General features: G+C 36.7%; 1 protein-coding gene and 1 long non-coding RNA gene across 2 annotated transcripts in view; one reads left to right on the top strand and one right to left on the bottom strand.

Annotated features, from left to right (window-relative positions):
• The window catches only part of LOC130092438 (uncharacterized), a 15,165-nt gene extending 10,946 nt beyond the window's left edge, over positions 1-4,219 (top strand). Inside the window, exons 2-3 of the long non-coding RNA XR_008807924.1 lie at positions 141-337; positions 3,861-4,219. This is a non-coding gene — a long non-coding RNA (uncharacterized LOC130092438). The remainder of the gene's footprint in view (positions 1-140; positions 338-3,860) is intronic.
• Positions 4,220-14,023: 9,804 nt separating this feature from the next.
• ccl20a.3 (chemokine (C-C motif) ligand 20a, duplicate 3) lies at positions 14,024-15,028 on the bottom strand. Its single transcript, XM_056260454.1, has 4 exons — positions 14,880-15,028; positions 14,527-14,626; positions 14,352-14,429; positions 14,024-14,249 (listed from the first exon to the last, which is right to left on the bottom strand). The coding sequence occupies exons 1-4, from the start codon at positions 14,956-14,958 to the stop codon at positions 14,207-14,209; spliced, it is 300 nt and encodes a 99-aa protein (XP_056116429.1). The 5' UTR covers positions 14,959-15,028; the 3' UTR covers positions 14,024-14,206.
• Between the last annotated feature and the right edge of the window lie 6,933 nt (positions 15,029-21,961).

Genomic DNA, 21,961 nt, shown 5'->3' with positions numbered 1-21,961 from the left:
CATAGCTGTGCACTTTTTCTTTTATGACCGTATTGTGTGGCGGGGAAGCCATGTGATATTCTTTTTACTGTTTCAGCTGCTCGGGGGCCAAGAAGTTCGAGCATGATCATGTAAGTGTGTGACTTTTTTGTGTTTTTCAGACGCTGTGCTGGACGGTAGGAGCTGTTGAAGTTTTGACTGTGGGTTTGCGCTCCCTCTCACCCACACTCTGTCTCCAAGAAGCTGCAGGGTTTTCGCTGACTTGGCAAAAGTGCGTCGCGACGCAGGAACAGAAATAAACTGTCGGCCTTCAAGAACTACAACACACACGCACATCTTGTCCTCATCGGACCTCCAAGTAAGCCGTGAGGATGAAATACTACAGTGTTGAATAAGAAAAACAGCAAAATGATGGACTTTCCAAAAGCTGACATGCTGTAGATATATTTTATGTAAATGATTGTTTGGGTTTTGGCTCCCAGCCCTTCATATAAGGGATTTATTGCAGTTTGTGCGTTCCAAGAAAAATTAGGCTATGTCGCATATAAGGGCTCCATACATCCGTCAATTTATTTAAAAACGACTGTACAATGGCTTTCCATGTGTAAGTGACGTCTGTGGAACAGCCTCTAATAAACCGTGAATCAAATATGAGAGAAGGGGGAACGATGAAAACCATTCTTGACCAAAAAAGCAAGGTAAAGGTTGTTCTTTCAACACACACGGAGACATCATCACATCTGCAGGGCTTTGGTTTCTCTGACTGACATCAGGTTTATTTTCTTTAATACGCTCATACACATTCTTGCATGTCCACTCCCACAGATTTATGTCCTTTTAATGCAGTTGCCGCTATGTGAGGGAGGTAGGGTGAAAGCTTTATGTCTGTCTGCTGTGATCCGTGGAGTAAACAGTCTCACTGTACTCTGGAATCTCGCCACTCCAAAAAGGGGCATTCAGGGTGAAAGGAAGGGCCAACATTTCGATGTGTTTTAAGGAGAACAGTTTGAGCTGTTTGATTGATTTATGTTTTAAGGTGGGGCTGTTTAATTGGTGCTTCCAGATTGGTAGCTGGTTTTATAGTGGAATTGTTTAGCTGGTTTGAGGTTTTGAGTGGTTGTAGGGCTGTTTGATTTATTTATTTTTTTATTCAAGAAGAGCTACTGTATGATACTTGAATTCATCCTAATGGGAGTTTCTCATCTGGTGCATAACCCCTACAGGCGTACACTACTGCTCAAAAGATTGGGGTCAGTAAGATTTATTTTTTCAAAGGATGCATTAAATTCATCAAAAGTGACAAAAAGACATTTTATAATTTTACAAAAAATATATATGAAAAAAAAAAATGCTGTTCTTTTGACCTTTCGAGTTCTTTAAAGAATCCTGAGCAAATGCATCACAGTTTTCACAAACATATTAAGCAGCACACAACTGTTTACTTTTTCAGCATTAGTATGATTTCTGAAGGATTATGCAACACTGAAGACTAATAATGCTGAAAATTCAACTTTGCATCACAGGAATGAAATACATTTTTTATTTTATTTTCAATTGTAGTAATATTTTACAATATTACAGTTTTTACTGTAATTTTGATCAAATAAATGCAGCATTGGTGAGCAGAAGACACTTCAAAAACATAAAAAATACTACCAACCTCAGACTTTTGAACTGCATGTGATTCGAATTCTGCCATTGTTGCTCATGGCCAGTTCATATTACACTATTTAAACCTTTACAATTACTTGAATGTACAATACTGAAATATTTTTTTAATTATTATTAGAAGATTACAGTGTTTCTTTTGAAAGCCCGTTCATGAAAAAAAAAAAAAAAAGCTTTTTGGCAACAGAATGGTGTAGTTTTGGCATCTACCAGCAGAGGCAAACTTGCCCATGTTAACCAGCCAAACCTTGACCAATTGGTTTTATCAGTTTAGTTTTGGTTGTTTGATTGGTTGCTGGCTTTAAGATGGGGAAGTTTGATTTATTGTGGAGATTAAAGCTCAAAATATACTTCAGTTTAGTTTAGTTATGTCCCCAAACTATATTGTTTACTGCCGATGCCAATACCTTAGAGCAGGGTGGCCGATGGCCAATATAAAGCCGATAGATATGATATCAGACAATCTAATTTAAAGATGGTAAGAAATTGCTGAACAATTGCTGAATTTAGTATATATTATTTTACATAATATGTACTAAATTTGAAATAAATAATTTGAAAATAAATATGATAAAAACCTGTAAAAAACAGAAAACAGATGTAAAAAACAGATTTATATTTTAGATTGCAAGTTCTTGATTCTGTAATCCATTTATAGAGTTTTTCACAAATAAAGAAATAGTTAAAAATATTAATTAAAAGATAACCCTATAAGAGTTTTTCGTATACCATTTACTTTTTTGTTTAACAGCTCTGTCTAATAATTTATTAGACAGAACTGTTAAACAAAGGCAGTAAATTTATGAAGACAGAAAATGGGAGCTCGGACATTCAGGCTCTGGAATTCTCAGTGCTTTCAAAATAAAAGTCCTACACACTATTAAAAAAATAGAAGTCATGCTTCCGACCTGTCTACCAAGCAGAAAAACATATGTAATTAATAAAATGTGATAATTAAAAAATGTCAAATATCAACCGATATATCGACCTTGGCTATATCGTTTGACGGCAAGTTTAGAACATTTAGAAATGTACTAGTCGTGATGTCTTCCTCTCGCTGTCTTTCTTTCATCTCTCTGTGTTGCTTTGAGGGTTTTGAATGAACTCTGTGGTGATTAACAGGAAAGTGAGTATCTGTGTGGTAATTTGCCAGAGATTGAATGGGTTGTCCAGTCATTGTTTTTTACAATAGGAAACATTGTGCATAGGCATGTCTGACAAACATCCTTTTGTCTGCAGTGTAGAAAACATCTGTGTGCGTGTAAATCAGTGTTTGGGTGTGTGTGTGTGTGTGTTTGTGGGGGGGAGTCACAGTACCAGACGGTCTCTGAGTTCAGGTCTGTAGTAGGTGACCCGTAGAAAGCCTTCAGGCTGATATTAGAGACAAACTCTCACTCAAAGCCTGACAGCACTCTAAATGCCTCTTGTAGACACGCACACTAATGCGTTCATACACACTCTTTCCTTTAGGGGGTTATTGGAACAATGCAACCAGCGACTCGGTGCTGCATTCCTAAAGGTTGAGGGTCAAAGGTTTAAACTGGGGTTTACCTTTTTGTGCCTCAAATTAAAACAAGCTTCAGAGACGGTGAAATAGCCCTGAGCACTTGAACTGTTTTCCTCAAGGTTAAATGCCTACGTGACACATTTTACTGTCTACCTGACACACTTGTGGTTAAACGCTCTGGGAACCCCCTTAAACCGTCAGGTACAATGCCATTCAAAAGATTGGGGTCAGTAAGATATTATTATTATTATTATTATTTTGAAAGATATTAATACATATTGATCAAAAGTGACAGCAAAGACACATATCATGTTACAAAAGATTTCTCTTTGGAATAAATGATGTTTTGAACTTTCTATTCATCAAAATACATACATGTTTCCACAAAAAGATTAAGCAGCACATTATTATCAACAATAATAATAAGAAGAAATGTTTCTTGAGCACCAAAATCAGCATATTAGAATGATTTCTGAAGGATCTTGTGACACTGAAGACTGTAGTAATGATGCAAAATTGAAATATATAGAGTAGTGGTCATTATAAAAATAAATTTGACTGCTTAATGCGTTAATTGACCTATTAGCACTGTAATATTACTTGTAGGATATGTTGTTTCCAAGAAGCTGTTCATTCAGCTAATCCTCCTTATTTGAACTCTCTCTTTTATCTCTCTCTCTCTCTATTTACATTGTTTCCTATCAAGGGCTGATTAGGTTAACTGTTTTCCCGGCCCCCTACCTCAGTTTCATGGCACCTGCAGCACTTTGAGATTGTATCGCTGTGGTAACTGGGGGAAGCTTCTCTTTTATCTCATCGGACCGTCTGGCATTCCTTTGCTGTCCAACGGCATCTCAACGAAACAGTCATGCAGCTTCAAAAGAGAGCCTTGTTCTTCAGTTGTCCTTTACAAACGGGCTGAGGCTCAGATGAAAGACACACCAAAGGCAAGAGAGACACCATCAAAATGGAAACTTGATTCGGATTGGTCAGTCGCGACATTCTGTAGTCAAATATTTTTGTATAATGACTGATAAACTGTATAATTGTCCTTTTGCTGGAATCATTAGAAGTTAAAGATTTAGTAAAGTCTTAAGTAAAGATTAAAGTAAAAAAGCAATAAATAAAGTCTTAGTAAAGATTTAGTAAAGTCAATGTAATGACAGCATTACATTGAAAAGGTAAATTTACACTGTATACAACAACAAAAACTAATATAATCAGTGAATCATTTTTTTAAACTGAACCAACGCATTGATGAATCAGAATGAGTCAGACTTCCCCAGCCCTACATATTAATCACTAATCTCAGTGAGTCATTTTTTAAAATACAAACAAATTGATTCCCTTAGGCTTAAATGACTTGATCTGCACAGCACAACATATATCTGTGAATCTTTTGTTTGAACTGAACAACCACATTGATTAACTAAAATGAATCAGAATACCCCAGCACTTCATATCAATCAGTGAATCATTTGCGTGAATCATGTTTGAAGTCAACAAACAAATAAATTTGTTAAAAAGAATCCGACATCTCCAGCACTACATGTCACTGAATCATTTGTTTGATCTGAACAAACAAATCGATTCACTAAAATGAATCAGACTTCCCCAGCACTACATATTAATCAGTGAATCATTTTTTTAACCAAACTGATTCATACAAAGTCCATATGAAATTATACAGTTACTTGTTTGAAAGAGTAGCTTGTTACTGTTAAAAGGCTTAAAGGAATAGTTCACTTCAAAATTACAATTCCGTCATCATTTACTCACCCTCAAGTTATTTCAAACCTGTATGAATTTCTTTCTTCTGCTGAACACAAAAGAAGATATTTTGAAGAATGTCGGTAACCAGACAGTTGATATGGAGCCCATTGACTTCCATAGTATTTTTTTTCAATTTTTTTTTTCATTTTTGGAAGTCAATGGGGTACATCAACTCAACTGTCTAGTTACCGACATTCTTCAAAATATCTTCTTTTGTGTTCAGCAGAAGAAAGAAATTCATACAGGTTTGAAACAACTTGAAGTGAACTATAGTGCTTTAAAAACAGTTGAACTAATGTCCCGCTACTAAAAATTGAGAACCTAGCATTGCTGCTTTAATTAGTCTTCAGCTCGGGCATGAAGTCATATTTTGTAGCAAAAATGAAATCCTAAGACATCGTCTACCTTTCCTCTCTCACGGTAAAGACACGTCCACATCGGTGGAAACCACAGGTGGCTGTAGAGGACGGAAGCGTTTTGCAGACACATCAGGGGTGAACGTGTTCCTGATTGCCTCCTGTCCGCAGCACCAGCGACGTGTAATCAGCGCTGATAGACGAGCTGCTCGACCACGGCCTGATCCAGGGTATTTTAAGAGCTAAAACGGGGCCCCCTCCCAACCCCCCACTTCCCCCCCAAATTCTGTGGAAGACCACAAGGAGACACGCTGAAAAAGGCCACATCCACAGTCCACGTTAAGACCAGACCACCATGTCTGAAAGCCATTAAGGGGTGTATATAAGATACATGCGTGTATATATAGGAAGGCACGCTCTTTCTCTCTCTCTCTCAGTTTGTGAAGTTGGACCACTTCGGACCACCCTAAGTACTGTTAGGACAAATAAGGAATGAAAGCTACACTACAGGCTCTGGTGTTCTTGGTATATGCTATAGGACAGACTGCTGTGGGACTACGGGTGAGTGTGTATTTTAAAGGATCAGTACACTACTGGTCAAAAGATTGGAATAATTAAGATTTGTAATGTTTTTGGAAGAAAAAAGAAAAAGTCTCTTATGTTCACCAAGGCTGCATTTATTTGAACAAAAATACAGACAAAAATAGAAAATAGAAAATTTTATATTGTAAAATATATAAAATAACTGCTTTCTATGTTAAAATTTTAAAATGTAATGTATCCTGTTATGCAAAGCTGTATTTTCAGCATCATTTATCCAGTCTTCAGTGTCACAAGATCCTTCAGAAATCATTCTAATATGCTGATTTACTCTGTTATTATCAGTTGCTCTTATTGGTGCTCAATTATTAATATGGGTTCTTATTATTATCCGTGTTAAATTCTAAATAGATTTGAATTGTATAGGTCAAAACTATATATTTTTTCCGCCTATGTGAACATCAAATATAAGCAAATCATTTACACTGACCATGTTATTTCCAGCTTTGAAGACTAAGACTGAGAAATTAACAGTCTGAGTGATACATGTATAGACTACTTTAATGGAGGTGTTGTATATGTTTAACTGATTATACAGTGATCACATATATTTGATTCATACAAATTTCCTGATATATATCTGATAATATCCAAAGATTGCAGAGGTGTGACAGAATCCTCCAAAACTGATATGAGAACACGGTTTGGGTGATACAGGATAAACCGGACTACCTAATACTATTTCATTTTGGGCACTGTGTGTGAAGTCTGTGTTCTGTCTCGTGAAAATGTAATGCTGAGTGTCTGGATTCACAGGAGACCCCCGTACACTCACATCCACTCTACCCACAATCCCCCTGGATTATCACATCCCTCCCTCATACTGCTGTTGCCATAGGAAACCCTTTCACCCCCCATGGTCATCTGAAGAGGTGCTGCGGTGTGTGAATTCATCATGCATTGTGTTTGTAATGGTAGAGCGATTTGGGTGAAAAGTTTGGTTTTGGAACAAATCAGATCTTGATCTTTTGTCTGAGAAGAAAGAATGTGTGTGTGAGAAGTCAACGTGCATTTCTTTTTCTTTTTTTATTACAAAATTACTGAAATTATATGAAATACTATCTGCAGCGACATCACTTTTTATTCTTTTATGATGAGATTTTATTTGACTTTATGATTTTATGAGAGCATTTTCCCCATTGATTTTGGTTTTGTGTGTGAAGGTCCTCTTCAACAGTATTAGCAGTATTATAGTATTATAATAATAGTATTATAATAACAGTATTATAATAATAATTAAAAAAATATTTCAGTATTGTACATTCAATCCAGAGTTTTATTAGGATTTTAGTGCCATGCAAATATGATGGAATTTTGTTCTGTTTAGTATTCTATTCTTTTTTTTGTCCATTTTCTTCTTTTGAGCTTTTTTAGACACAGCTTTTATTAGAGTTGTTCACAAAGGCTGCAAAAATAAATAAATAAACAAGCTGTAATGACTGTAATAGTGTTACATATTATTACCATTTAAAATAACTTTTTCTGTGATGCAAATCTGCATTTTTAGCATCATTACTCCAGTCGTCAGTCACATGATCTTTCAGAAATCCATTTAATATGCTGCTTTGGTGGTCAAGTAACATTTCTTATTGTTTTTAATGTTGAAAACAGTTGTGCTGCTTAATGGTTTTTGTGGAAACCATGATACATTTTTTTTTTAGGATTCTTTGATGAATAGGAAGTTCAAAAGAACATACAAGAATAATTTGTAACATTATGTCTACTGTCACTTTTGATCAATTTAATGCGTCCTTGCTTAATAGAAGTTGTAATAAAAAATCTTACTGACCCTAAACATTTTAATAACTTTATTTTATTTTATTAATTAATTAATTCCCCCCCAATTCAATCCAAACCAATCGATGGATCCAGGTGGCAACAATCCTCGTGTCTTTTTTTAATGTCTCTGTCTTCCAAATCAAATTGTGCTAATAGTTTTTCTTATTTTGAATTCTTCACTCATATTCTCATTTTGTCTTCCAGCAGGTGCTTGAAGGTTCTGGAGGACACAGAAGTTCACGTGACAAGGTTTGAGTACAATATTTTGTAAGTCTTTCTCACACTCTTGCTGGTCTTGTTGAACATTCAACGCTGTCGGTGAGTTTTTGACACTGAAAAACCATCGACCGTTGACTGTGCCCTGAGGCCACGCCCCCTTCAGCCCAACTGACCTCACTCGGACACGCCCACTTCTATACACGCATAACCTTCAAAGGTCATAATCAACATTCATTGCTGTCGGTGGGTTTAGTTTTGTAACAGCTCTCTGAACAATGAATGTAACTATGGCCCAGATTCCTGCCTGTCATGCCAGCGTACATCACACTCTGTGCCAGTACACCGGAGATCAGCTTTTCTGTTCCTTTCTTCTCCCGCTCTCATCCTCACGGATCTGGAGTTCTTCAAGGAAGACGCAAATAGAAGCAGCCGCGCTGACTGCTTCCTCCTGCATCTAATTGGTGGTTGTGTATGTGTGTGTGTGTGTGTGTAGCGGATAGAAGGAAATGGAGGATGAATGTGTAATCATTCAGATGTTCTTCTCATTTGGCTGTTTTGTCTCTCAAATTATATACTGTGTTCACTGCAGCCTGAAATGAGCCTAAAATGGCACCTGCTGCTGAATACTGTGTCCTCTCTGTCAGATGTGTGTCCGTTTCGTGTTTTGTGTGCACTTGCAAGCGAATGAGGTGTGAGTTTGTGCTTGTGCAACTTTTTAGTTTATGTGGCATGAGACTGTGCGACTGTCACAGACATCAAAGGAAAAAATCTCCAGATACTGAAACACAGCAACGCAGTCATTGTCTAATCCTGTCTGTTTTCTGTTGCTTATAGCTTTCATTCCTCCATGTTCTCAGCGGAACATTATCTGAATAAAATTTCTGAATAATAAAATCTCAGTGGTGCATTGTGTCTCTGTCCTGATTTTGAGTGTTTGTTGTTATGGTGGATATGCTCTTTTTGAAACCGGTGCTTTGACAGCAGGGAGCGACAAAATCCATTCATTTTCTCCATGGGGAACTGATTTTGATTAATAACTTATAAACCTTTAAAGACAGACCTACTATGAGCTATATGAAGTTGTTAATAAATGGTATATGCTTTTGTTGAAGCCATCAGCCTACATTATTTGAACTTCTATTTAAAACAATCCTGTTTAACAGGAATTCCTGGTGAAAAAGTACATTACCCATGATTCTTTAAAGAAATCTCCACCAATTAGAGAATCGAAACAAGCAAATTTTGCCAAAAGAACTGCTCACTCTCATGAAGCACTGCAATAAGCTTAAAATATATTGTGCGTTTATACCAGAGGGCCGTTGAATGCAATTATTTTCCAGGAAACGCACAGCTAGAGTAGTTCCTTGACCACATTAAAGTTCCAAAGTGCCAAATTATTTAAGTTATTTCAAAGGTCCTTTCTCTGTTTGGCTCCTGGTCGTTGAATTATTAAAAAAATAATGCACACCCGAGGTGTAACGGCCACTCCGCTTATAATAATTTAATGGCCCTTCATAATTTTTTTCCTTACAGGCCTATATATAAAACCAATGGCTTAACAAAGAGTCGTATGTAAATACCATGTGAATATGATAATAATATGGTAATATTCAATACCTTGAGTATTGGTATTGTATGGTAGGAAAATAATGTTGTTTCAGGCCCCAATCTGAGCTCTACTCCTATAATTTGAAGGCAGTGATTGGTTTACCTTTCAGGATCAGCTTAGGATGTTGAATAGCCATCTTGAGTACATTTTCAAGAGCAAATTCTTAAACAGTGTGAGTGAACCTAGGGATTCCCAGAGAATTGACACTCAGAATTGGTTGTTATTGCATGTTCTTCAATGCTATAAAGTTAAAGATGTATATAAATAACTGTTGTCATGGGTTAGTTCAATAAACCGAGCGATTGAGGTTTTATGGTTCTTTCCGAGCCCTAAAGGAGTCCGTTTCTTGCACAGCTCTGTTTGAACACAGATCCGCAGTGTTGGGATCTCACCTCCTTGCCTGGAGCTGTAAATGTAATAATCAAAAGTAATGCAGAATGACATTGTCTGTCTGAGTTATTCTCAGTGCTAGTGTATTTTTAAGGACCCCAATGAGTGCAATTTTCTTTATTTCTTATTTAAATAGGATGTTGGGGTGGGACATATCAATGGACTTATCCCATATATGACCAAAAGGCTTTATTCAACCAAGATGTGAACTCTGAAACTTATGAATATGAATGCTTAGCTTTTTAGTCTTTATCTAAAAGAGTTTTGGCTAATATGGATAGCAATTACATACGTGTATGAGTTCATGTGCCGGCGGAAGTTTGCTGCTCACTGTTGCATTAAAAGGAAAGATTAGAGCTGGGCAGTGGAGCCGTTTTGTTGCCGTGTTCCTGTTTGTGTGTGTGGGTGTTTTGGAATGTGTGTGTTTCTCCATTATTCAGCAGGAAGTCCTCTGTGTGTGCAGCCATGCAGAGAGGACCGAGGCAATGATGTCATCATGAGAGCGTCGCTGGTAATTAAACAACTCACCTGCAGGAAGTGTGTGTGTGTGTGTGTGTGTGTGTGCGTGTGTGTGTGTGTGTGTGTGTGTGTGTGTGTGTGTGTGTGTGTGTGTGTGTGTGTGTGTGTGTGTGTGTGTGTGTGTGTGTGTGTGTGTGTGTGTGTGTGTGTGTGTGTGTGTGTGTGTGAGATGTACTTTTGGGGGCAAAATTCAGGGGTGCTCTGGAATAGAAAAATGGTCCACGAAAAGAGTAATGCGCTATTCAATTTTACTAATAGCAAAAGTAGAATTTTTGTGTTTTGTATGTAGCCTAATATTATAATTAGTTTTATTTGAGAACTATAAAGTTAGTTGGAGGTTTTAATTTAAAAAGATGTCACTGTTCATTTTAGTGTTTTAGTGCTCTGACTGTAACACCAAAGATATACTGTTGGGGAAAGTTACTTTTAAAAGAACTGTGTTACAATATTGTGTTACTCGCTAAAAAACTAACTAATTGCATAGTTTATATGGAAAGTAATGCATTACATTACTTTTGTGTGTGTGTGTGTGTGTGTGTGTGTGTGTGTGTGTGTGTGTGTGTGTGTGTGTGTGTGTGTGTGTGTGTGTGTGTGTGTGTGTGTGTGTGTGTGTGTGTGTGTGTGTGTGTGTGTGTGTGTGTGTGTGTGTGTGTGTGTGTGTGTGTGTGTGTGTGTGTGTGTGTGTGTGTGTGTGTTGTTGTTGTTGGTGTTTTTTGCGTTACTTTTCTAGCCTTGGCTGGGCTTGCTTTTTCAATTAATAACAAAAAAGTTGTAATTCTAATTTAATTCAGAAGTTCTAATTTTGGCAAATGTAAAGGCCCTTTAAGGAAAAATGTAAATTCACGTCTGTACAGTAGTGGGCGCCGCTCAAACAAACCGTTCAGCTGTGCTGCCATTCTGGATTGCAGAAGAATGTCAGCAATAATAATAATAATAAAATAAAATAAAAAAACACCATTGTGATTTTTAACTAAAGTAATTTTTGCCTATTGGTATGGTTGAACTGTATCATTGAATATCATCAGCAAAGACATTAGTTAATAAAGTGAGATTAAATACATAAAGTATATTTGTGTTATTTAATTATTGCAGGTTTGCGTATTGAGTTTCATTTTGAAGAATACTGAATCTCTGTTTCTGCATGTGTGATGAGTAAATGCATGTTCACATTGAGTCTACAACTAACTACAATAGCCATCATGTTCACACAGCACACAATACCTCTGCACACTTACTCCTGATTTCTCTTAACATGGGGACAAGAGTAGCCTGGTTAAAACCAGACCATTCTCAGTTGTAACAGAGCAAATCTAAATTTAAAGTTGTCTGGGTTTTCCCAGGCTAGGACAAGAGAGCTGTCAGTCAATAAATGGGAAAACGAAATAACTTGATTTATTTATTTGAACAAGTAACTCAGGTATTTTGTTGTAAATGTAAAAGTAATCCATAACTTGTTACTTGAAAAAAGTAATCTGATTACGTACCTCACGTTACTTGTTACTTTACCCCCAACACTGCACATGAAAAAGTGGAAAATAAACAGATTTTCATAGTCGGTTAAAATTAACAATGACGTTTTGGCCAGGTGAGGTTTCCATATTCAGCTTCAACGTCAAAGTGTTAATCTAGTAAAGTTGGAAATATCCTTTCATACAATAGGCTATGCATCTTAAATTAGGCTATATTTTTGGATTGGCTAACTTTATGATGCTTTTGTGTCTTATGTTGGCTTCCGTACCCATTCATACTTGATCTGCTTTTAAATCATACGAGTTTAGATCATCGTGAGGGTGAGTAGCCTAAATAATGACAGAATTTACATTTTTGGATTAACTAGTCTGTCTCTTTAGTTTACGGTTTTCTCCTGTATTTCTGTATATTCACATAGGGCTATATCTTCTTATCAGTATGAGATAAACTGTAGCCTGATACTCTCACTCCGGTCTACAACGAAGTTTGCAGGGAATAGTAGTCTTTCTTCCTGGTTCTCATTTACTGGGATTTTTTATTTACAGTAGGCACAATTTGTTAAACTTTCCCTTCGATCATTATCAGATAGATAAATAAGGTTATAATCTTTTTTTTTTAAAGATCCGATTCGCTCATTTATACTGTGATTTAGCACCTTCTATCTGTTAGTTTCTCTCATACTGTCAGATGAGAAACACATGAAGAAAGAACTCATAAACACTGCAGTTCTGTTCTGATAGAAGATTGAATTAACAACTGAGTTTATTAATAGATCTGTTGTTATTGTTGATTATCTGACGATGAGGCTACAATCGCTGGTTTAGGACAATTTTAAATCAAAATGTTTTATTTTATAGAGTAGGGCGACACCATGTGGATCTTCTGATTATTATTTCTTTTTCTTTTTAGGCCTGTGTGTAAATTTCGTCACGCAAGAGAAGGACAATGCGTGTAAGCATTCTAAGCATTCGCTTGACACATTCTCTTTCTAGGTTTGTTTGTTTTAACCCAGAGAGAAGTTGTTCTGCATTCCAGTGCTTCTTCTTAGATGATCATATCATAGCCAATGTTATTTCCCAGAGCTGAAGCATGGGGAATTGTTCACCTAAGCCTTTAATCACCTTTCTATCATCTCGTTAATGCTCTCTGTCCAGTCACAGCACATTATTCAAATGAATTAGCCTCCCTTATTCAATCACAGCATATATTTCTCTGCACTTTCAATATGCCCTGGTGAAAGAAGGAAAAAAGCTAAGTATACTTGCAGCCAGTCTAATACAGTATACTGCAAGTGTTTTAATGATTAGTTAACTTGAAGTGTGCTATTTTGGAACAACTCATTTTGTCTAAGTATATTTTAGTTGTAATTACATTTTAGTAAAGTGTAACTTTAAGTGTATTTAGTATTAAATGCTAGATTAGTGACATTAAAGTGTACTTTATTTGTGTTACAAGTACATTACAAATTCATTACGAGTGTCTTCTAAACAAGCAATATAACATAAGTGTATTATATTTGAGTAAAAAGTATTTGCTCAGTAATACCTTTGGCTTATTCCCAATACATTGCACACGTTGTCTTCAATAACAAATACACATTAACAAACAAAATATTACTTAGCTATACTTTGTGCAATACACTAGTGTATACTATAATGTATTTTAAAAGTATACTTTCAATGCATTGTTACAATGATCATTTTCAAGTAAAGTGCAAATAAATACACCCTGAATGTTCACTTCAAGTATATTTTTCTAAAATATATTTTTAGAAAATATTCTAAAGTACAATTATTTTTAAGTGTGTTAAAAGTTGTATTGTTAAAATGGGTAAAAGCATGATGCTAATATACTTGTAAAATATTTAAGGATAGTAAAACATTTTTTTTTTATATTTGCAATGTACTATTGAAAAGGGGAATATATTTCAAAAACAATAAAGTATACTTTTTCACTTTGCCTGTGTCATATGTAAACTTTTCAAATTCAAGTTATGGTGTATTACATCTTCTAATGTGCATTTATTTTACTGCTATTGTCCTGAAACTTATATACAGTATGTATAGTTAAAATTATTACAATCATTGTTATTATTTTTTGTACAATTTAATTAAGTTTGAGCTACAAGAACCGCAATTAAATACAAAACGCAAGTTTTCAATTTACTTAAAAAAATTATTTTAATGCATTGAATAAAACAAGCAAGCAAATAGTATAAAATAACATGCATATACAAATATGCAGAGTACATATGCAGATTTCATAAAGAAAAATAGATCCTTCTCCATGAAGAGTTATTCTTGTAGTAACATCTGTTTAGCTTCAGATGTGGTCAGATTAGGTTCTTGAATGTTTTTTGCTGATTGCTTGCACTTTCTCCCTAAAATTAGAAAAGAAATAACAGAATTATTAGCTTCAATTCAATGTTGTTCAATTCATTTGTGCTTATGTATCCACAGCAATCACATCTCTGCAAGTTTACCTCAGTTTACGGATGTTCTCCATCACCCAGACTTTGGAGGGGTCTGTGCAAATGTTCTTGCCTTTGTTTGTGTGGAATCTGTGGGGTAAGAAATCATCTTTTAGTTTTCATTTTTCTTCAGGAATCAGTCATTTAATGAATAATCCACTATGAATAGTTTGCATCTTATACTTACATTACAGCATCAATGTGGCAGTTTCTTGTGATGGTCTGAATGGAATATCCTTTGATAAATTTCATTGGGATCATTCCTTTGGTGTACTTTCTGCAACACGCTGTAAACACACCAATACGAGCATGTTAACACCTACTGAGTTTTTAAATAATAATAGCCTAATGATATTTACAAAAACATTTTTACACTTATAAATGGATTTTAAACACATTTACCACGTCATTGTCCCTAAAAAACAAAACGCTTATTCCAGAAAAGGAGTAAAAACTAAAACATATTATCCATGACTATGCAAATAGCTTGATTATGAATCCACTAATAAAATAAAATAAAGGAAAGAAAGATGTACTTACAAAAAGGTGAGGCATCTGTACAGAGTACACTGAGAGCCACAACCATCAGCACGATCACGCTAGCTGAAACCCGAGTCATCGTCTCTCTGTGTGTGTGTGTGTGATCCTCAAAGCAAGAGTCAGATGTGAAATGGGGCGAGAGACACTCTAACCCTGCCTTTATAGGTCGGACATGGAAACAACCGAGACAGGGTTTTCCGTGCCTACGTATACAGATGTACATGTGTACAAACAAGCAAAAAAAATTAACTACAATGAGAGCTTATCTGGCCTGTCAGTCAAACAGGTGCAACAAGGAAGAAGAGAGGAAAAAATGGCCTGTGGGAAAGAACAGAGGTTTTTTTTTAGTGCACTTCCTGAAAGAGAGAGTGAGCCACCAACATATTTGAATGTGTTTCCTCCTGGTAAAATAATGATGTTGGAAACTCCGATGCCTTTAGTTAAAAATTGAAGGTCACTGGAACAAAGACAAAAACTCAGGACCAGATATCTGCCAAAGATAAACCTGACTGTCTACTTTTGCAAAGAGTGTTGTGGCATAAATAGATTTATGTAATAGTAAATTAATGAAAACACTGTATAATTAGACCTAAAGGGTGTGTGGCATTTATCACTTTGACGGGTATTTAAAATGACTTCTTAAATGTTAACAATGACTTTTTTTTCTTCTTTTCTTTTGTATTGTGGTATTGTACACTAAAAATATAACATCTAGCCTAAATGAACTGGTTTAAATCAAGTCAAAACATTATTTAATATTGCTGAATCAACCAAAAAAATTTTTTTTTTAAATGTACTTCACAGGAATTTGCATGTCACAGCAGCAACACATACTGTAAATGTCATATATATATATATATATATATAAAGAACATTTACACCAACCAAACACGTCAAACACTATGGCCTACAGCAAATCACTTTAATTAAACAGTCTTACAGCAGATGGACAGAAACACTTACTATATCTCAATTTTGAGCAACAAGCTAGACATACCCCACACGGTTTCATAGAGGGGGTGAGATTTATGAATTATAATGGAAGAAAGCTTCCCATATATCCCTATCTTGCCCAGGTTCATCTAAAGAAGGCAGAGGGCACCCCAGTATACTGAACTAGCCCTCCTAATCAGTTTGTGATTTCCACCCCCGTCGCCCCTTTAGAAATCCCACCACCCCAACATACCACAGTCTGGCACACACCAAACGATCTCAGTCGACTCAGCAAATGCGTATGGTTCTGATCCTTACAGAAGTAAATCATGTGATCACAAGCTTTATTGTTTAAGTCAGGGATGGGCAACTTCAGTCCTGGAGGGCCATTGTCCTACAGAGTTTAGCTTCAACCCTAATCAAACACACCTGAACAAGCTAATCAAGGTCTTCAGGATCATAGATATCATATAATAAAGGCTAGATGTCTTACGGCGGAGTCACTTCCGGCATCACCGTTCGGCCATCTTGTCACAGGCAGGCTCTGATGTAAGGTGAGTGATCAGCATGAACACTCATGTTGAGGAGAGTGGTTGAGGAGATTCCCCCCTTCCATATGTGAAGCGCTTTGAGGTCCCAGAAAAGCGCTATATAAATGTAATGAATTATTATTATTAATTATTAACACAAATCCTCTTATCTCGCTGAAATCTTGACGGATTTACAAACGGTTTGGTTTCTCACAAACGTTATTAACATGGCAATAATTCTGAATGCTTGAACATATATGTTATAAATATTAATATGTCTCTGACGTTTATAACAAACCAAACCGTTTGAAAATCGGTAGAAAATTGAGCAAGTTATGGTTATTTAAAAGTACATGCACCATTAAAACACAATGTTACGAGTGAGCGAGCTGCCTGTGACAAGATGGCCGCCACGTGCGGATGTCGACCTCCATTGGCCAGCAGCACGGACGAGACATCTAGCCTTTATTATATGATATCTATGTTCAGGATTACTAGAAAGTTACAGGCAGGTGATTTTTTTCAGGGTTGGAGCTAAACTCTGTAGGACAGTGGCCCTCCAGGACCGATGTTGCCCATCCCTGGTTTAAGTAGATTAAGATATTTATTAAATTTCACTGTTTCAAAATCCACCCCTTGAATATCTGCTGGGACAATTTGATGTGTTTTCTTTTGGAATCTATCATGATTTCTTCAGTTTTGCTAGCATTAAAGGGATAGTTCACCCAAAAATGAAAATTCTGTCATCATTTACATCCTCATTCTTTCTTCTGCTGAACACAAAATAAGACATTTTGAAGAATGTCTAACCAAACAGTTGACGGAACGCCAATGAATTCCATAGTATCAAGTTATTTGTGGTAACTTGGTATAAAAAAAAACACACACGAGGGAGGAATGCAGAGATGGTCCTCACTGCAGAACACGAAATCCACATATACCTAAACCTACCCTTACATATACCTAAACCTACCCATCTCCGCCCCCTGATCCCTAACCCCACCCCTAATCCTACCCATCTCCGCCCCTTAGATCTGGATCCAACTCCGCCCCCTGGATCTTGTGTACTGCAATGAGGTGCTACTGGGAATGCAGGAGGGTCGGTTTACTAATAACTGCGCTTACACCAGCATGACCTGACTATCCAACAGGACAGAACATACCGCAACCGGTAATTCCCACACAACACATTGCATTGTTGTTGGTGCAATGTGTATTGTATTGTGATTATTGTACAGCACTTTGGTCAGCCAAAAAAGCCGGTAGTAAATGTGTTAAATTAAACAAACTTGAACAACACAAGAGTACACACCCCCCTAGCCGTAACAACTGGAACAGATAGAGTTGTACTCAGTCTACTACAGTATTATACCCAAATACATTCAATAAAAAATTTGTTGTTATGGGTTAAATCAAGTAAAATAACAGGTTACCCTTTTTTACAGTGTATGGCATTTTAAATTTGACTAACAGTTATAATGATCAGTGGTGGGGGAAATGATCAGATTTGTACAGACATATTTTTTAATGATATATTTTTAGAAAGGCTTAGGACTATTCTTTGTACTGATGAGCACCCATTACGATCTGATTTCCAGTTAGGTTGTGCATTTTAGAGTACCTGTATGAAGTACGAAAAAACGAAAGAATCCTTTGTGTGGCTACTGAATTGTTCTTGCCCTGATGAGAGTTAGTAAAATTCATTATAATAATATGAAATAATGAAGCTAGTATTCCTACACTCTTAAAATAAATTGTTGTTGAAGGTTCTGTCGGGTGCTTCATATAGCCTACTTTTAAGGTATCCATCATGGATTTAGTTTTAAATAATTTATTTATTTTTTATTCATTTTTTATTTTGATTTAGTTTTATGAATTAACAGCTTGTAATCTTACTTTGTCACTAGAATTGTTTTTAAATTAGCTATTGAACATTAAAGTACACCTATTATGCAATCATTTGAAACATATAACCTTTTTTTTTTGGCATAAAGGGTTCTTTAAAATTGAGTCAAGAACCAAACTGCTTCATATTACCAAGAAATCCACTCCCCAATTTCTAAAGTTATCAAAAGAGTTTCATTAAGTTAGGTCTACTACACATTTTTTTGTAAATCAATTAATGCAGAAATTTGAGTTTAAATTACTCACAATATTAAGTTAATATAATCATCAACATTATTATGTCAACAGAACTCAGCAAAATAATGTTTGCCATTTTAAAGTTTTCATTAAGTCAATAAATTAGATTTTTTTATACTTGGCTACCATGCAGTTATTTAACTTGTGGTAAAAGGTCCCCTGAATAAAAAATAAAAAAACTATTTAAAGTGTTATTGACCAACATTTGTATTTATTCTCAAAGACACATGCAGCATGCATGGAATATTTTACATACTGTCAAACCACTTGGAAACACCAGTTCAGATGGAGCGATAATGATTTGCTAGAGAGTGTCACGGTCCCTTTGACTTGGGACTTTTGAAACAAAGAACCTTTTAGCAACTGGAATATCCACCAGGACTGGGACTCAAACCTTAACCTTTTGGTTATAGAGTGAATGCATTATGGAATTATGATTGTATTGTGTCTTATGAAATATGTAACAGTATAGATAAAACCACACATATGGATCGTTCTGAACTACGTACGTTCAGCGGCGTCCTCATTTCCAAATGTTAACGTGTGGTTTCTAATGCGGGTGTAGCTGACTTTCATATTTTTTCTAGGTCATAATGTTTTATGTAACTCGTGTCCTAAAATCAGAAAGTGAAATAGGTCATAAGAGTGAGAACAGAGTCTTACAGTGCTCCTTTAGCAATGAATCACTTCCCTTCAAACCCACAGCCGTCTCCTTGCACGACTTTAAACAACAATTTTAATGTCACTTAAAAGCATTGCTCTCCGTAGTGGTTTTACTAAAACATTCTTAGATTCTTTTATTTACACCTCCAGGTTTAGAGAAGTGTCATGCTGCTTGACATTTCAACTTGAATTTCTATGAAAGACACTTATGATGTTATAAAACGGGGGAGTGTCTGAAGAATTAGTTAGATCATAATAATTGTATCCTACTGTTTCTTCTCATCAGACGCTGTGATAAGAGAATGTGATGTTAGATTTCTTGGAAAGGCGGACACCTTTGACCACTCAATGTCTAATTGTTAGACTTGATGTTTAAATCATCTGTGTTATTTATATTATTTTGGCCCACACATTATGTCTTTAAATGCAATGTAAGATTTAAATTAATCAATTGATCCAATGCACTTATTGTGAATACATATTTTTACATTGTGCTAAATTTGTGATCCAAATTCAGCCTTTTATCCAGTGATCTTCATCTCCATTTCTCAGCAGCGACCGTAAACCATTAGCCTGGATGCCAGCCCCAACCCCGCCCACAACATTTTTTGGTCGGGAAGTTCGGTCTGGACTCGATCCATTGAGGAGTAATTATGATCGATTCAGAATTAGTCGGCCCAATCAAATTGCCAGGGCGGGCTTTATACGATGATGGACAGATGATCTGCAGTCATGACGTTATCAAAGAGCGCTTGGGTTGAACAGTTGAACTGGTTTCCCTCAAAGATGACTGCAGCTGGAGAATTGAGATGTATAGATTCCGCTATTGCGTCTGTTGTAAAAGAAATCGACAGCGCATTCATTTTAAAAGATGAACAGAGAACTGCAATCAAGGCATTTGATTTGTCGATCGGAAAGATGTGTTTGCCGTCCTTCCTACGGGATTCGGCAAAAGTTTATTTTATCAGCTGGCTCTGATGGTCGCTAAGAAGATGGGACGCAATGAAAATCCTGTGGTCGTTGTGGTTTCTCCTTTGGTCGCACTCATGGAGGACCAAGTAAAAGAAGCAACACTCATTTTTACTACTTCTTCCAGTGCGCGTGTAGTTGAGTTCTGTTGACAATTTGCGTAGCTCATAAAAAAAAAACACTTACTGCGTTGCTCTGATTGGTTGTAGGTCTATCCAATTGAGTGCAGAGTTTTGTTTTTTTCCTGGTTCCCTATGGAGCAGACGAGCAGTATGAGACTCACAGACTAGAATATGAGTATGACGAAGTCAGGCTAGTAAACCATAGCCGTAAACGTCAAATCCTGCGCTCGCTGGTGATGAATTCAAATGATTCAAATTAAAAAATTTAAGACACAATAAAGTTTAAAAAACCACAAGCAGGTTATAACTGGTGTGTTTTATGTAATAGATCAAAACGTGAAAATATTTAGAGCCTTTGTTAACCACAGACCTTATTTCAGGCGATTTAGCAAAAACCCATTAAAAAAAACCATAGACCTTAGGGCGAGGGAACCGGAAGTGCTAAAATGCTAACTCACTTCCGCGTTTTGGCCTATAAAGTGACGTCATAACTTCGGCACGGCTCTTGCCTGCTTCGTCTCAGATTGCGACATGCCGTGTTTCAGTCGGTGTAGTACATTTGAAAAGGAGAAGCGCGCGCGCCTTCACAGATCGAACCGAAACCGGATTAACATTTTCATGGATTAATAACTTAAATTCTGCCCTGTACCTCATACAAAACTATTATAATACTGCCAGAGGGGACTGCGACTGCAACACATCATCATGTGAGCGACTTTTGGTAGGCCTACCGGTTTTGACATTTTCGCGATAAATTTTTTTATTGTGATTATACTTGTCCGTCTGTTAACGTTATGTTTTTCTTCATAATTGTAGCCTACGTAGTTTTAAGGAATGGTTATGGGTAGATTTAGGGGTAGGAGGGGACGTGGCTCAAATTAAAACTACTCGGTTACTATCGTAACCTCAGTTCCCTGAGATAGGGAACAAGTATTGCGTAGCTATACGCAGTGGGGAAACTCCTTTTCCTCGATTTACTGAAGCCTATATGTAAAACGCATTTGCAGCTGCACAGCTAGCACACTGAGCGTCTGACCCGCTCATAGGCTGTGCTGCAGCAACTGCACATCCAATAGGCTTTATGCCGAGCGTCACGTGACCAAGCCGGAAAACAGGTCACATCGCTTCCGATTCAGGTCTTTTGTATGTGCTTCATGAATTTTTTTGCGGTTTTACTCAAGATAACTTAAAAGGAGCACGCAAAAATGAGCACACCCAATGTCCCTCGCATGTGCAGATTGATATTTAAAAGTTTTTTAATTTGTCTTCTTCACACTAACGTTTAGATATTTAAACAGCATAAAACACCAATAACAAAGTGAACTTAGTAGGTTAGCTGATTACCTTAAAAATCCATAGATAAGGTAGTTAGTTCTTACGGCCGTTAACACTTTCTCTGACAAGCGGATGCAATGAGACCTGTTTTCCGGTTTGGTCACGTGACGCTCGGCATAAAGCCTATGGCGCGGGCAAATCTGACGCACGACCAATGAGCTAGCCCAACGTCAGAGCCCGTCGAGGGGGCGTGGCCCAGCCTATATAGACCCCCGAATTCGCCATTATAGCAGGTTTATACGACTGAAGCGACAACTTCACTAGTTACCATAGTGCGGCCGGCTACGCAATACTCGTTCCCTATCTCAGGGAACTGAGGTTACGATAGTAACCGAGTAGTTCCCTTTCGAACGGTCACTTCGTATTGCGTAGCTATACGCAGTGGGGA

Source organism: Rhinichthys klamathensis, unplaced genomic scaffold (genome assembly GCF_029890125.1).
Source record: "Rhinichthys klamathensis goyatoka isolate OS25496 unplaced genomic scaffold, OSU_Roscu_1.1 h1tg000008l_1, whole genome shotgun sequence".
In the NCBI taxonomy this organism is placed as follows: domain Eukaryota; kingdom Metazoa; phylum Chordata; class Actinopteri; order Cypriniformes; family Leuciscidae; genus Rhinichthys; species Rhinichthys klamathensis.
The sequence above is the reverse complement of the archived record's forward strand: the minus strand, read 5'-3'. Positions and strand labels throughout refer to the sequence as shown.